This window comes from Gorilla gorilla, chromosome 6, assembly GCF_029281585.2.
Source record: "Gorilla gorilla gorilla isolate KB3781 chromosome 6, NHGRI_mGorGor1-v2.1_pri, whole genome shotgun sequence".
NCBI lineage: Eukaryota > Metazoa > Chordata > Mammalia > Primates > Hominidae > Gorilla > Gorilla gorilla.
The window spans coordinates 96387780-96403429 of NC_073230.2; the positions used below are offsets into that span (position 1 = coordinate 96387780).

At 42.2% G+C, this 15650-nt stretch overlaps 1 protein-coding gene and 1 pseudogene across 10 annotated transcripts in view; one reads left to right on the top strand and one right to left on the bottom strand.

Moving 5' to 3' along the window:
- Positions 1 to 1111: 1111 nt before the first annotated feature.
- LOC101130892 (mitochondrial intermembrane space import and assembly protein 40-like) lies at positions 1112 to 6845 on the bottom strand (annotated as a pseudogene).
- Position 6846: 1 nt separating this feature from the next.
- TMBIM7P (transmembrane BAX inhibitor motif containing 7) overlaps positions 6847 to 15650 on the top strand; it is a 36525-nt gene continuing 27721 nt past the window's right edge. For 4 of the 10 annotated variants that reach the window (XM_055346638.1, XM_019031209.3, XM_055346639.1 and 1 more), the window contains exons 1-3: positions 6887 to 7224; positions 10719 to 10993; positions 14693 to 14771. In XM_055346638.1, coding sequence (XP_055202613.1) covers positions 7223 to 7224; positions 10719 to 10993; positions 14693 to 14771 — 356 coding nt within the window. In that variant the 5' untranslated portion in view covers positions 6887 to 7222. Of the gene's footprint in view, positions 7225 to 10718; positions 10994 to 14692; positions 14772 to 15650 lie in introns of all 10 variants that reach the window. The other 6 variants (XM_019031211.3, XM_055346640.1, XM_055346637.2 and 3 more) reach the window with 4 other exon arrangements.

The window sequence follows — 15650 nt, forward strand, 5'->3', positions numbered from 1 at the left end:
ATCTGGTCTCTACTAGTAGGCATGGCCCCACACCAGCATTTTTAAAAGAAGATGTTTTCATTTTTCTTATATTCCCTAAAGGGGTATAAAATCTACTAAAAGGGATATAATAACTCAGAGTAAATGAGCTCACAAGAATCATTCCTGGATAATCATTTTTGGTTGCTGAGATTATTCAGCACATTACTTCAAAGTGGCAAAATTCAGGGCAATCTGAGAAAAGAGAATTAAAAAGTGGTGGCCACATTTGCTGACATGTTTATGTAGGACACACATAACACAACTCCCATTTTTTTCAGTGTGTATGTCGAGAGGCCAAGACCCCAATCATCAAAATAAGTTATTTTGTGCATTACAGTGCACAGGACAACAGAGGGAATGACACTTTCTTGGAGGGTGTTGTGGGAATTCAGGGACCCTGAACGGAGGGACCGGCTGGAGCTGTGGCAGAGGAACATAAATTGTGAAGATTTCATGGACATTTATCAGTTCCTAAATAATACTTTTATAATTTCTCATGCCTGTCTTTAATCTCTTAATCCTGTTGTCTTCGTAAGCTGAGGATGTGCGTCACCTAACGACCACTGTGATAATTGTGTTAACTGTACAAATTGATTGTAAAGCATGTGTGTTTGAACAATATGAAATCAGTGCACCTTGAAAAGGAACAGAATAACAGCGATTTTTAGGGAACAAGGGAAGACAACCATAAAGTCTGACTGCCTGTGGGGTCAGGCAAAGATCCATATTTTTCTTCTTGCAGAGAACCTATAAACGGATGTGCAAATAGGAGATATATCACTAAATTCTTTTCCTAGCAAGGAATATTAATATTAATACCCTGGGAAAGGAACACATTCCTGGGGAGAGGTCTATAAACGGCCGCTGTGGGAGTGCCTGTCTTATGCGGTTGAGTTAAGGACTGAGATACGCCCTGGTCTTCTGCAGTACCCTCAGGCTTACTAGGGTGGGGAAAAACTCTGCCCTGGTAAATTTATGGTCAGACTGGTTCTCTGCTCTCGAACCCTGTTTTCTGTTATTTAAGATGTTTATCAAGACAATACATGCACTGCTGAACATAGACCCTTATCAGTAGTTCTGCTTTTGTCCTTTGCCTTGTGATCTTTGTTGGACCCTTATCAGTAGTTCTGCTTTTGCCCTTTGCCTTGTGATCTTTGTTGGACCCTTATCAGTAGTTCTGCTTTTGCCCTTTGCTTGTGATCTTTGTTAGACCCTTATTAGTAGTTCTGCTTTTTGCCCTTTGAAGCATGTGATCTTTGTACCTACTTCCTGTTCTTACACCCCCTCCCGTTTTTAAAACCCTTAATAAAAACTTGCTGGTTTGAGGCTCAGATGGGCATCATGGTCCTACAGATATGTGATGTCACCCCCAGCGGCACAGTTGTTAAATTCCTCTCTTTGTACTCTTTCTGTTTATTTCTCAGCCAGCCGACATTTACGGAAAGTAGAACCTACTTTCAAATATTGGGGGTGGGTTCTCCCAATAGGAGGTGACTGAAAGGCACTGTGCAAAAGGCCTGTATCACTCTGTAGTAGAAGGACTGGAGCCCGGTGCCATGTGGCCTTCATTAACTTGTCCCCACCTCTTCTTTGGTTGCAGTGGCCTCAGTGGGAGCAGTTTCTTCTATATGTTCTGCTGACTTCTCCTCTTCTTCCTCCTCATCCTCTTGGGGATAGAGGTCCAGGTATTTCTACATGCATTCCTGCATGACCCGGAATTCGTCTACACAGTCTTTCCCCTTGAGATCCTCTGCACTATAGTGGAAGCAGAAAAAGGCCAACTTGAACTGTTCCCCACAGGGGCCACTGGCCATTCCCCCAAGGCACGGGCAGTTCCAGTTAATGTCTTCATTTGGCAGCATCGATCCATGCTGAGTATGGATTGTTGGGGTCATCAGCCACCAGCTCTACGTTGCTTGGAGTTTTGTGGTCATCTTTGGTCACAAATATGATTCCATCCTTCCCTTCCTGCTGGCAGTAGGACATGGCTGCAGCATATAGACCAGTGCTTAGACTTTGCAGAAGCAGCCACAGCAGCTGCCCCAAATTTTTTTTACAAACTTTTAAAATTAAGTATGATACACATACTCTAAAGTGTACAAGTCATATGTGTATAGTTTAATTATCACAAAGCAATGACACTCAGGCAACCAAATCAAGAAACAGCCATTACTACCAGAAGTCCCCCTCTTGCCCTTTATGGAGAAACAACCACTATCCTGACCTCTAACACCATAGATTTTGTAGATTCCCTTTATCATTTAGGGAAATTCTTTTCTATTCCTATTTTTATCATGAATGTGTTTAATTTTATCAAATGGCTTTCTCTACAAGATGATCATGTTTTTTTCCCTTTATTAATGTGTGGATTACATAGACAGATTTCTGAATGTTAAATTAACATTGCAATTCCTGGAATGAACCCAACTTGGTTGTGATGTATTATCCCTTTTACATATTGCTAGGTTTGGTTTACTACTCTTTTGTTTAAGATTTTTACATCTATGTTTGTAAGCGACACAGACTTATAATTTTTCTTTCTTGTAATATCTTTTTGAGTTTTAGCATCAGATTGTGATAGACAAAGTAAGGACTTTGGATTTTATTTTCAGTGTGACAGGAAACTATTTGAGGTTTTTATATAGTGCTGATAAGAAAAAAAATCTCAAATATTAAAAAGGAAAGAAAGCAATTTAGAAAACAGTACAGAATAAGATTACTTTGTGTAAATTAGAAACTTATGTGTGTGTGTTTTGCATTTTTTAAGTTGTTAGAACTAAAGCTAAGAATTATTGACAATAGATGTTAACGGGTGATAAGGGAGTTTTTGATTTTGTGTTGTTTGACATTTTTTCACCATATGTATGCATTACTTTTATTTAAAAATATAAACAAGAAGAGAAAGTATCAAATGGAAAAGAAGAAAATAAGGGCAGTTTGTTGACCCTAAAACTCTCTCCCAGCCAGAGACAGTAGTGCATAGTGGACAATACCTGGTTTGAGGGCTGGTGACTGGACCTTGTCTCTGAGGCTCAGTTCATCTGTAAAGAGAATGATATTTTCCACCTTAGGGCTGTGTAAAGATTTCATCAGTTACTGTGCTTGGCACATTGTCCTGATTCAATTAATGGGGCTTCTCCAAGCAGCAGCAGCTACAGTACGACAAAATTCTTGTATCTGCTTTTTTTTTTACTCCTAAGAGTTTTAATTAATGAACCTTGTAACATTTAAATCATGCAAATTAGACTGCATGCTGGCACTGACAATCCCCTGGTGAATTCGGCATTCTTCTTTTTCCCTTACTGTGAAATTTAAGGCCATAGGAGGTATTTATTTTTGTGTCCACAGCTTACACACACACCACCATCACCACCACCAGAATTTTCTCAGTCATTCCACAGGTACTAATACATGCTATGCATTAGAGCATAGCATAGCAGTAGTGTATGTGAGGACAAATAAAGACTACTAAGTAGAGAAGATGATGACTGGGGGGTCAAATGGGGAAGGGAGGGAAATGGGTAGGAGAAAAGAACTTAAGAAGGCGCTGTAATGAAGGCTCCAACTCAGCCCCCTGCCCCCTTAGCTGGTATCTCAGGAAGAACAGGAGCCACAGTAGGCCTGGCCAGGAGACAGCTCACAGACTAACATAATATCTTAGTCCATTTGTGTTGCTGTAACAAAATACCTGAGAATGGGTAACTTATAAAGAACAGAAATTCCTTCCTTCCTTCCTTCCTTCCTTCCTTCCTTCCTTCCTTCCCCTTCCTTCCTTCCTTCCCTCCTTCCTTCCCCCTTCCCTTCTCCCTTCCCTTCCCTTCTCCCTTCCCTTCTCCCTTCCCTTCTCCCTTCCCTTCCCCTCCCCTCCCCTCCCCTCCCCTCCCTTCCCTTCCCTTCCCTTTCTTTTCTTTCTTTCTAAGTTTCACTCTTGTTGCCCATGCTGGAGTGCAGTGGCATGATCTTGGCTCACTGCAACCTCTGCCTCCTGGGTGCAAGGGATTCTTCTGCCTCAGTCTCCCGAGTAGCTGGGATTACAGGCACCTGCCACCACACCTGGCTAATTTTTGTATTTTTAGTAGAGATGGGGTTTCACCATGTTGGCCAGGCTGGTCTCAAACTCCTGACCTCAGGTGATCCCGTCAAAGTGTTGGGATTACAGGTGTGAGCCACTGTCCCCAGGCAGAAATTTATTTCTTACAGTCCTGGAGGATGGGAAGTCCAAGATCAAGATGTTAGCAGGTCCAGTGTCTAGAGAGAGCCCATTCTTCATAGATGGTGCCATCTAGGTGTCTTCACATGGTAGAAGGGCAGAAATGCAAAAGGGGACAATTGCTAGTTCCTCTAGCCTTTTTATAAGGTTGTTAACCCCATTTACGGGGGTTCCACTCCCAAAGGCTCTGCCTTTTAATACTATCACATTGGTAATTAAGTTTCAACACATGAAAATTTGGGGGACACAGTCAGAACATAGGATGCAATGAGAGATACTCAGCCTGGATCCAGAGCTCATGGAGACAATTTGGTACCTATGGAATGGCTGAGAAAATTCTGGTGGTGGTGATGGTGGTGTGTGTGTAAGCTGTGGACACACAGCCTTAAATACCTCCTATGGCCTTAAATTTCACAGTAAAGGGAAAAGAAGAATGCTGAATTCCCCAGGGGATTGTCAGTGCCCGCATGCAGTCTAATTTGCATGATTTAAATGTTACAAGGTTCATTAATTAAAACTCTTAAGAGTAAAAGAAAAAAGCAGATACATAAAATATGCATGCATATTTTCTATATTTCTATGTTTCCAAAGATATCACATCCACCACATTTTGTGTCTTGACGAGTATGGGCAGATGTGGAATTCCTTGACTGTGCACCCTTCTGGATATCTCCCGGGTTGGGGGAACACTGCCACTGAGCCTCTGTTTACGTAACTGTTAAATGAGGAGAGCAAGAGAACATACCCCGTAGGGTTGATATGAGGATTATACAAAGTAGTTCATGTGAAGTTATCAACAACTTTTACATCTAGTAAGTGCCTTGTTAATGTCAACTATGAGGCTGATAAGAAAGAAGAAGGAGGAAGCATTTCTTTTGACTGGATCTTGGTCAAGTCATTAGTTATAACCCTCACATGTAATCATGTAAATCATGTTAATTACATTTTGGAAAAAATTAACTCAAATTCCCTATTTACATCAGCAAACTAGAGAGAGATACTGAGGACTGGACAGGGAGAAAATGAGAGAGACTTGTGAAACTGCTAGAAGGTTTGAGGGGGGAGAACCAGGGCAGATATTCCTAGAAACCTTTTGTTTTTTAGTTTCAGGAGGTACACATGACATTTGTGTCTTCCATTGCAGGCACACCTTCTATGTTATAACCTAATGGCACTGCTTTCTATGTGGAGTGTGTGCCCCACAGTTCTCACCCTCATGCCTTGGCTCAGGGTGTTCTCGGTGCCTGGAATGTGTCTCCTCCCAACTCTTCATACCCAACCCTGACCATCTCTCAAGAATCGGCTCAGGCCCATGATGGAAGTTACATCTCCTTTCCCAACTCCCTGACTTTACATAGCTGTTTATTTCTTTATCTCTCCTTTTTTTTCTTCAACTTTTAAGTTCCAGGGTACATGTGCAGGATGTGCAGGTTTGTTGCATAGGTAAATGTATGCCATGGTGGTTTGCTGCACAGATCAACCCATCACCTTGGTATGAAGCCCAGAATCCATTATGTAGCTGTTCCTTTCTATTGCTCTTCCTTCTCTCTTAGGCATTCACTTTTGTGTCTCCTTCAACTGACTATAAGCATCTTGAAGACAGGAAGTATGGCCTTTTCTTCTTTTGTCTCTTCCACTTCTCTGCTCCTTGCGCACAGAAGGCATGCACTAATTAGCAGTTTAATGAATGGGTTAATGTATCAGTTAGCCTTTTCTCAGCAGCAGCCTCTATTCAGGACAAGTTTCTGCTCCCACTCCCCTCCCTGCCTAGAAATTCCAGGAAGAGGAGCTCATCCCAGCTGTCCCTGCCTGGTCGTCTGACTTCTCCCGCCACACTGCCTGAATCGGGCCCCTCCACAACTCCTCACTGTCCTGCAGCCCACGGGTAGCCATCTCCCTGTACCAACATCATCATCATTCACCAGAAAAAACAATGCACACTTTATCACACACAAGTCTTACTTATTTGAAATATCAGGTTGATGCAAAAGTAATTGCAGCTCTCACCATAATTTTTTTTTTTTTTTTTGAGACGGAGTCTTGCTCTGTCACCCAGGCTGGAATGCAGTGGCACAATCTCGGCTCACTACAACCTCTGCCTCCCAGGTTCAAGCAATTCTCTGCCTCAGCTAGGATTACAGGCGCCTTCCACCACGCCCGGCTAATTTTTGTATTTTTAGTAGAGATGGGGTTTCACCATCTTGGCCAGGCTGGGCTTCAGCTCCTGACCTCAGGTGAACCACCCACCTCGGCCTCCCAAAGTGCTAGGATTACAGCATGAGCCACTGCGCCTGGCCTTGCCATTACTTTTAATGGCCAAAGCCACAATTACCTTTGCGCCAACATAATAACTGTGCAGGATCTCTGGTGGGCTCCTCTGGTGGAGTTTCATAAACATCTTCCTCCTGCTTAGGAGACAGTGATGACATGGTTGAGACACACCACGTCCTCCAGGAGCCTCTTGTTCCCTGACATGGAATCGGTTTGGAGATTTGGGTGCAGTCTTGCCTAAGGCAATAAGGAGCGCATTGGCATGACTCTTTGACCAGAATGAGGCTTGGCAGATAGCGCTTGACTTAGGGCCCCTCCACCTAGGTCCACCCATGCTCCAACTGCCACTCTCCTAACTGTCGCTCGGAACATTGCCTCTCAGTCCCAGCACCTGCCCAGGCTTTGGATGACTGACCACTGGCTCAGGAGCTGGGAGAGCTACTTGAGGGCCAAGTGAAAGCCTCATTTTGTGATTCAGGCACCAGCCAAATACAGTTGCATGAGGAAAATTCAGTTGCCTGTGGCTTTGTTTTAGTTTTTGTTTTTGAGTGCTTTGAAAATCTTGCTGCCTCTCCCCCTTCTGATTTGCAAGACACTGGAGAGGAAATCAACTTGGTTATCTGAGCATCCTCTAGTGCCTCTCAGCTCTGCGTGAAGACTGCTTTCCTCGGAGGAGTCCAAACTTTATCAAAAAGAGAAATATTTCCTTTTCTCTTCACAATGTAAATATCTCTTTCTGTTATTATATAAGTAATAGATGCTCATTGTAAAAATTCATACTATTCAGAGTGTGTTTCCCAACTCTGCTGGGTTAGAGATGATCATATGAACAGTTTATAGTGTAACTTTCCAGTCTCGGGAAGTGTGTGTGTATGTGTGGGTGTATGTACAACATTAATGTGATCTTGCTCAATCTTATTTTCTAATGTTAGTTTTTAAATTTAAAAGTGTGTAACAGTGAACTCTCCACATCAATCCATTTATATCTGCCTTTTCCTGTGCCAAAATTAATTTAACCATTCCCCTGCTGATGGATATTTAAACTGTTTAAAAATTTTTTGTAGTTACAAACAATGAATGGTGTAATGAACTTCCTTATACATGTATCTTTGCCTATTTGTATGGAAAGGTTTATGGGATAAATTTCTAAAAATGTAACTGTTGGGTCTAAAGTAAGACACATTTTGAATTCTGACAGATGCTGCTAAATTGCCACCCACCCCCCAAACGTTTATGCCCCCATGAGGGTGTCCCAGGACTGATACTAGGCGAGTAGGCCCAGTGCCTAGGACTCACGATAGTTTTAGGGGCCATAAACACATTTTAATTTTTTAAAGCAGGAGAAAAAAGTGAATATAATAATGAATATATAATATATAATGACTCCAGAGAGGATTATATTCATCTTTATACCAATTCACTCGTAACATATAATTTTTAGTATTTTTTTGGAGGAAAGGACCCATGAACAAAAACATGTATAGGGTCCATGGAGGTCATTTTGTGGCCCTGGATTCTCTATTATCTATCTCTTCACAGTCTTGCAATTCTGAGACTTATCTTTTTAATCTTTGCCAGTCTTTTTAGTTTTTACTTGCAGTTCTTTGGTTATTTGTGAGGTATCGTCTCCTAAGTTTATTGACCATATGAATTGCCTATTTATGTTCTTTTCTGTCTCTCTCTTTGTTTTAGAGACAAGATCTTGCTCTGTTGCCCAGGCTGGAGTGTAGTGGCACAATCATAGCTCACTGCAGCCATGAAATTTTGGGCTAAAGAAATCCTCCCATTTCAGCCATCTGAGTAGCTGGAACTACAGGCACATGTCACCATGCCTGGCTAATTTTTTTTTTTTTTTAAATGGGATCTCACTATGTTGCCCAGGCTGGTCTCAAACTCCTGGACTCAAGCAATCAATCCTCCCACCTTGGCCTCCAAAAACATTGAAATTACAGTTGTAAGTCATTGTGCCTGGCCTTTTCTCATCTTCTTACTGGGTTGCCCATCTTTTCTTTGTTAAAGTTCTTCTTACAGTATAGTAAATATCACAAATATTACACTTAAAATTTAGCATTTTGGCCAGGTGCGGTGGCTCACACCTGTAATCCCAGCGCTTTGGGAGGCCGAGGCGGGAGGATCACGAGGTCAGGAGATCGAGACTATCTTGGCTAACACGGTGAAACCCTGTCTCTACTAAAAATACAAAAAGAAAAAATTAGCTGGGCGTGGTGGTGGGCGCCTGTAGTCCCAGCTACTAGGAAGGCTGAGGCAGGAGAATGGCATGAACCCGGGAGGTGGAGCTTGCAGTAAACCGAGATTGCACCACTCCACTCCAGCCTGGGCGACAGAGGGAGACTGTCTCAAAAAAAAAAAATTTTGCATTTAATATTTGTAATGGTATCTAAAGTGCTCCTGTACCCCAAATCTGCCAAGCAGTTGTGTTTTTTTGAGACAGAGTTTTGCTCTTGTTGCCCATGCTGGGATTACAGGCATGAGCTACCGTGCCTGGCCTAGTAGTAGTTTCTTAAGAACTGTGTTCAGGCTGGAAGGCACTGTGGCAAAGCCCACTGCCATCTCATATCTGGATTTCTGGTCTCTGCCTCAGTTTGGCTTAGTCTGGCCCATTCTCCACACTACCTAGAGTAACCTTTCTTTCTAGGAGATCTCCATGGGTCCCTGCTGGGAAACCTTCCTTGATTCCCCATTGTATTAGTTTCCTGTTGCTGCTGTTGCAAATTGCCACAAACTGAACGACTTAAAACAACACACATTTATTATCTTACAGTTCTGGAGGTCATAAGACTAAAACCAATCTCACTAGGCTAAAATCCAGGTTCTGGCAGGGCTGGTTCCTTCCTGGAGGCTGTAGGGGAAAAGCCATTTCTTTGCCTTTTCCAACCTCTAGAGGCCACCTTCATTCCTTGGCTCCTGGCCCCCTTCCTCCATCTTCAAAGACAACAATTGTATCACTCTGACCTCTACTTCTGTTGTCACATCTCCTTCTCTGACTCTGCTCCTCCTGCCACCTTGTTATACCTATGATCATAATAATCTTTGTGATTTGATTGGGCCAACCCAGATAATCTAGGATAATCTCCCCATCCCAAAGTCCTTAACTTAATCACACCTGCAATGTTCCTTTTGACATGCAAGATAACATAGACACAGGTTCCAAAAACTAGGACATGGACATCACTGGGGAACTGACATTCTGCCAATCACACCCATGGCCTTCAGGATGAAGTCCAGAGTCCTTAACTTGGCTTGCCAGCCTCTCAGAGGCATGCCCGCTACTTCTCTGTGTAACCTCATTCCACTCTCCCCTTCAAACTCCCTGCTCCAGGTACATTTCTGGAACTTGCCCTCCCTGCCTTCTCCAGTCCTGGTCCAGGCTGGTTCCTTGTCTGGAAAACCTCTCCCCACCTCTTCACTTGACTAATCCCTACTCGCTTCCAGCCATGGCCAAACTTTCAGTTTCTCTGGAAGCTTTTGACAACCTCTTCTACTCCCTGCAAGTTCCTCCAGATTTCCTTCAGGGGTCTCAGGACTTCCTCCAATGTTCCTGGTCTGCTTATATTGCCTTTTTTTTTTTTTTTTTGAGATGGAGTCTCGCTCTGTTTCCCAGGCTGGAGTGCAGTGGCACGATCTTGGCTCACTGCAAGTTCTGCCTCCAAGGTTCAAGTGATTCTCCTGCCTCAGCTTCCCTAGTAGCTGGGATTACAGGTGCCTGCCACCATGCCTGGCTAATTTTTGTATTTTTAGTAGAGACGGGGTTTCACCATGTTGGCCCGGCTGGTCTTGAATTCCCAACCTCAGGCGATCCGCCTGCCTCGGCCTCCCAAAGTGCTGGTATTACAAGCGTGAGCCACCGCATCCGACCTATGTTGCCTTTTATATGATTGCTTGATTATACTCTCTTCCAAAATATAAGCTCTTTGAGGGCAGAGACAGCAAGGGCAGCTTCATGCTTGGCACTCATTAAGTTTTTGCTGAATAAATTTTATTAAAAAATTAATTGCATAATACAATCAAATTATTTTACTCTATGGGTTTCATCTTAAATGTTATCATTCATTTAACAAATATTTACTAAGCACCAACTTGGTAAGTACTGAGCCAAGCCAGTTAAAATTAAGAAGAAATCGCCTGATAATTCTGAGGATGCTAAGGTTGTAGAGGTGTAATCGTAAGGACATGAAAAACAATTCTTCCCCTCTAGGAAATTGGACTTGGAGGTCAGCGAACCAATAGACTTTGGTTCTGGAGGTCATCAATATCTGATTTGGGAAGCAGCAGATAAAAGCATCCAGTCCCAATCTGGTGAGCGCTACACACCTTCATCTTCAGCTGGGCCACAAGAAACTCGGGAGAAACCACGGCCAAAGGACACCAAGCAGTCGAATACCTGTGTGATAGAAATTTCAGATGACGTCACCCCAGGTGATAACAATGCAACTTTAGGCAATCCTTTCTCAGACGCATCTGTCCGCAGAGGTGAGAGTAAAGAAATTACGTTTTTAGAAGAGAAGAGCATATGTTCTCTTAAAATGTTTCTACAGAGTAGATTGTCAGATATAATTTTTTTTCTAGTTTTTCTGAGTCATGCTTTCTCATAAAATATGATGTAGGACTGCTATAATTGACTGCTTCCAAGTTGTCCAGGGCATTCAGAAACTCATAAGAAACGTATGGTGAATAACTTTTTTTTAAGGAAATATGAATTAATCATGGATCATAAAATGTTTTTACTTGTATACAAGGTGATATCATAATATTGGCTTAAGTTTTAAAGTGTCCACTCTGCCACCCTTAGGCCTTCTGAGGGCCTGGACAACTTGCAGGTGGACTGTGAGCTTTGAAAACTATTGGTCTCCCTGTGGCCCTCACCACTCCTTTCCTGTGGCTGGAAAGCTGCCTTTTGAAGCTCTAGCCTTTGAAGTAGGAGAAGGAAAAGGCAAACAGCCAAAGGCAAAGTAGAGCCAAGAGAGGGCTGCAGGTATCCTGAGAGTTGACCAAACCAGTCTTCTTTTCAGAGGCATTTCTAGAAACCACACCCAGAGTTTTGAATGCCATGTCATTGACCCACCTGTATCACATGGCCACCTCTATCTGGAGTTGTTCAGCTGAGCCCATTGCCACCCTTAACAAGATCTGGGTCAAATAGTGAGGAAGCCAGGGATATTGGATGTCACTAAGCACCTGGCTGTCTCTGAGATCAATATCAGGCCTACACAGGGTGTTGTGCAAGGGCAATGCTATTGCGTTTCGTCCTTACAACAACCCTACAAATACAGAAGTTGTATTGCCATTTTACAGGTGACAAAATGAGGCTTAAGGAGTCTAATCGAATTAGTCTTTGAGGTCTAATTGAAAAATATGTAGAGCCTCCTTGCCAGTGTAAGAGTCAGTTATTTATATCTGCCTCTCCTGGAGGGCAGAGGCTGGCCTTTGTCCAATTAAAAAAAATATAGTATATGAAAATATGAAAGTGTTGTGGAGAAAAGGAAAAGTATAGCAGGGTAATGGATTGAGTTATGGGGGCTGTAATTTTTTAAAGCAGCATTATGGAGATATAATTTGCAAATCATAAAAATCCCTTTTCAGTGTACAATTCACTGGTATTTTGTGTATTTAGAGTTGATAACCATCAACATGATCAATTTTCGAACATTTTCGTCACCTCAAACAGAAACCCATACCCAGACTAGGCACAGTGGCTCATGCCTGTAATCCCAGAACTTTGGGAGGTCAAGGCAGGCAGATCACTTGAGGTCAGGAGTTCAAAACCAACCTGGGCAGCATGGTGAAACACCATCTTTACTAAAGGAAAAAAAAAAAAAAAGGAAAAGAAACCCATACCCATTGGCAGTTACTCCCATCCTCCCTCCTCCAAACCCCTGCCAACTACTAATCTACTTTCAGACCTCTCTATGAATCTATTTTGAACATTTCATGTAAATGGAATCATACAACATGTGGTCTTTTGTGATTTCCTTCTTTCACTTAATGTTTTCGAGGTTCTCCCATGTTGTAGCACATGTCAGTATTTCATTCCTTTTATGAATGGGCCGTATACAATTCCATGGCCTGAATAGAAAACATTTGTTTATACATTTATCAGTTGACAGACAATTAGATTGTTTCTACCTTTGGGTTATTTTGAATAATGCTGCAATCAACATTCATATTGAAGTTTTTGTGTAGACATATGTTTTCATTTCTCTTGGGTAGATACCCAGGAATTGCTGAACCATAGGGTAACTCTGTGTTTCACATTTTGATGAACTGCCAAACTTTTCCAAAGTGGCTGCACCATTTTACATTCCAAGCAGCAATGTATAAGGGCTCCTGTTTCTCTGCATCCTTGTCAACACTTGTTATTGTCTGTCTTTTTGGTTATAGCCATTCTAGTGTTCGTGAAGTGTTATCTCATTGTACTTTTGACTTGCATTTCATTAGCGAATTTTCTCTTATACTTATTGGTCATTCATATATCTTCTTTGGAGGAATGTCTATTCAAATCCTTTGCCCACTTAAAGGAAGCAGCAACCATTTTATTATCTCTCATAATTCTGTGGGTTGACTCTGTTGGTCAACTCTTGTGCTGGTCTTGAATTGGGAGCTCTTATTCACTTACAATGAGATGGTAGCTGAGGCTGCTATGGCCATTATGACTGCATGTTATGGCTTGCAGTTGGTGTTAGTTGAGGATCCAAATTCATCCTTTTGTAGGTGTATATCCAGTCTTCCCAGCACCATTTGTCAAAACGATTATTCTTTCTTCATTGAATTTTCCTGGCACATTTGTTAAAAATCAATTGACCATAAATATAAAGGTTTGTTTCTGGACTGTCACTTTGATTCCATTGATCTCTGTGTCTGTTCTTGTGAGCCTGGGCCACATTTAATACTTGTTCCCCCACAGTCCCTGCTACATAGCAGATGCCAAATTAATGTAAGCTAAATGAATATTTTAATGTAGGCAGCATATACTTGGTAATATATGTTCTGGTATTTTTATTAAGATGGTTTAGACCCACTGCTTTGTAGTCATACTTCCCTATGCATAGAAACTTCCCAGCAAAAGGACAGTCGACGATCCTGTAAGTTAATTTTAAGCAGCATTACTTCTTTTTTTTCTTTGAAATTGGGATAAAGCCACACAAAAGGCAAATTGCCATTGCCAGTGCCATATTCAGAGGGCCCAGGACATAAGCAGAAAGAGGTGCCCACATGCTGTGCCTTGTATGTTGGCCTGTCATTCTCTTGGAACTCTTTGGTCTCATGTACAGTTCGCCAAGTTATCTATTTCTGCATCAGAATGCAGAAGAGAAGAGAGTTACTACAGGCAGGTAGGCTGGAGAGAAAAGTGGCAGAAAAGCTCTACAAACCCTCTGCAGCCCAAGTCCAACTCCAGGGCCCCCCCTCTCCCACAGTCCTGAGGTGCTGCTGCTCTCCGGTGCAGGGAGGTAGTGTCGCTGGATCCCTAATGATGGGCCTGTGACATGGTGAGGATTTCAAATCATGTTTGATCCTAAGGAGGATGAGATGTGCATGACAAGGAATTAAATTCCTGAGTTTGTCTTGAAAATTCTGGACTTTGGCCAGGCATGGTGGCTCATGCCTACAATCCCAGCATTTTGGGAGGCTGAGGCAGGTGGATCACCTGAGATCAGGAGTTTGAGACCAGCCTGGGCAACATGGTGAAACCCCATCTCTACTTAAAAAAAAAAAAAAATTAGCTGGGAGTGGTGGTAATCTTAGCTATTCAGGAGGCTGAGGCATGAGAATCGCTTGAACCCAGGAGGTGGAGGTTGCAGTGAGCTGAAATTGTGTCACTCCACTCCAGTCTGGGCAACACGGTGAGACTCTGTTCCAAAAAAAAAAAAAGAAAGAAAGAAAAAAAAAAAAAAGAAAAAAGAGAAAATTCTGGAGCTCCCATGAATAAACCATCAGATCTCCAATAAAATACCTCTATCCAACCATCTGGATTGAGTGTGCTCTAAAAGTTCTATAGAGCTGCATTTTTGTTGTTATTCTATTTGCTGACTGTAAACTAGCACTGCCTTTCCCATCCTGAAAAAAGAGCAAAAAAAAAAAAATTCCTTTCATTAAATATCAAAAATAGGTCATTACATTTATGTTGTTACTTTTGACTATTGTGTCATAAAAATAGTGTTTCTGTCTCCTCAGCTTTCATTATCAAAGTGTTCTTCCTCCTGTCAGTTCAGTTGTTGCTCACTGCGGTAATTACCAGTGTGTTTATTTTCTGGTAAGTCTTTATGACTGATGTAGAATTAAGTGTTAGGTTGTTCACATTAATTTTTATTGAATCAGCTTAATTTAATTTTGATCATTTAAGAATAGTTTGTCTGTTTTTGTTTTCCTGAGGCAACTCCTAGACCAAGGTGGTGGCAGATTTCTAGAATTTTACTTTCATTTCCTAACCGAAGCAAAAAAACTTTTTAAAAACTCTTATTTTGGACTCTGCTTTCTTTTTTATTTTCTCCTGAGCTGTTTCAACAGTTAAAACTGGATAGAGAAGAAAAGGTGAGCTGGGCATGGTGGTTCACGTCTGTAATCCGAGCACTTTGGGAGTCTGAGGCAGGCGGATCAGTTGAGATCAGAAGTTCAAGACCAGCCTGGCCAAAATGGCGAAACCCCGTCTTTACTAAAAATACAAAAATTAGCCAGGTGTGGTGGTGGATGCCTGTAACCCCAGCTACTCAGGAGGCTGAGTCAGGAGAATAGCTAGAACTTGGGAGGTGGAGGTTGTAATGAGCTAAGATTGAACCACTGCGCTCCAGCCTGGGCAACAGAGCAAGATGCTCTCTCAAGGAAAAAAAAAAAAAAAAAGGTGAGATTATGGAGATCTTGGAGGCTGGAACAGTGTTAAATTCAGAAATTATTTGATGGGGCTGGGTGCAGTGATTCACACCTGCAATCCCAGTGCTTTGGGAGGCTGAGGTGGGAGGATTGCTTGAGGCCAGGAGTTTGAGACCAACCTGGGCCACATAGTGAGAACCCCATCTCTACAAAAATAAAAATAAAAATTAGCCAGATGTGGTGGCACATGCCTGTAGTCCCAGCTATTCAGGAGGTTGAGACAAGAGGAACGCTTGACCATGAGTTCAAGGCTGCAGTGAGCCAC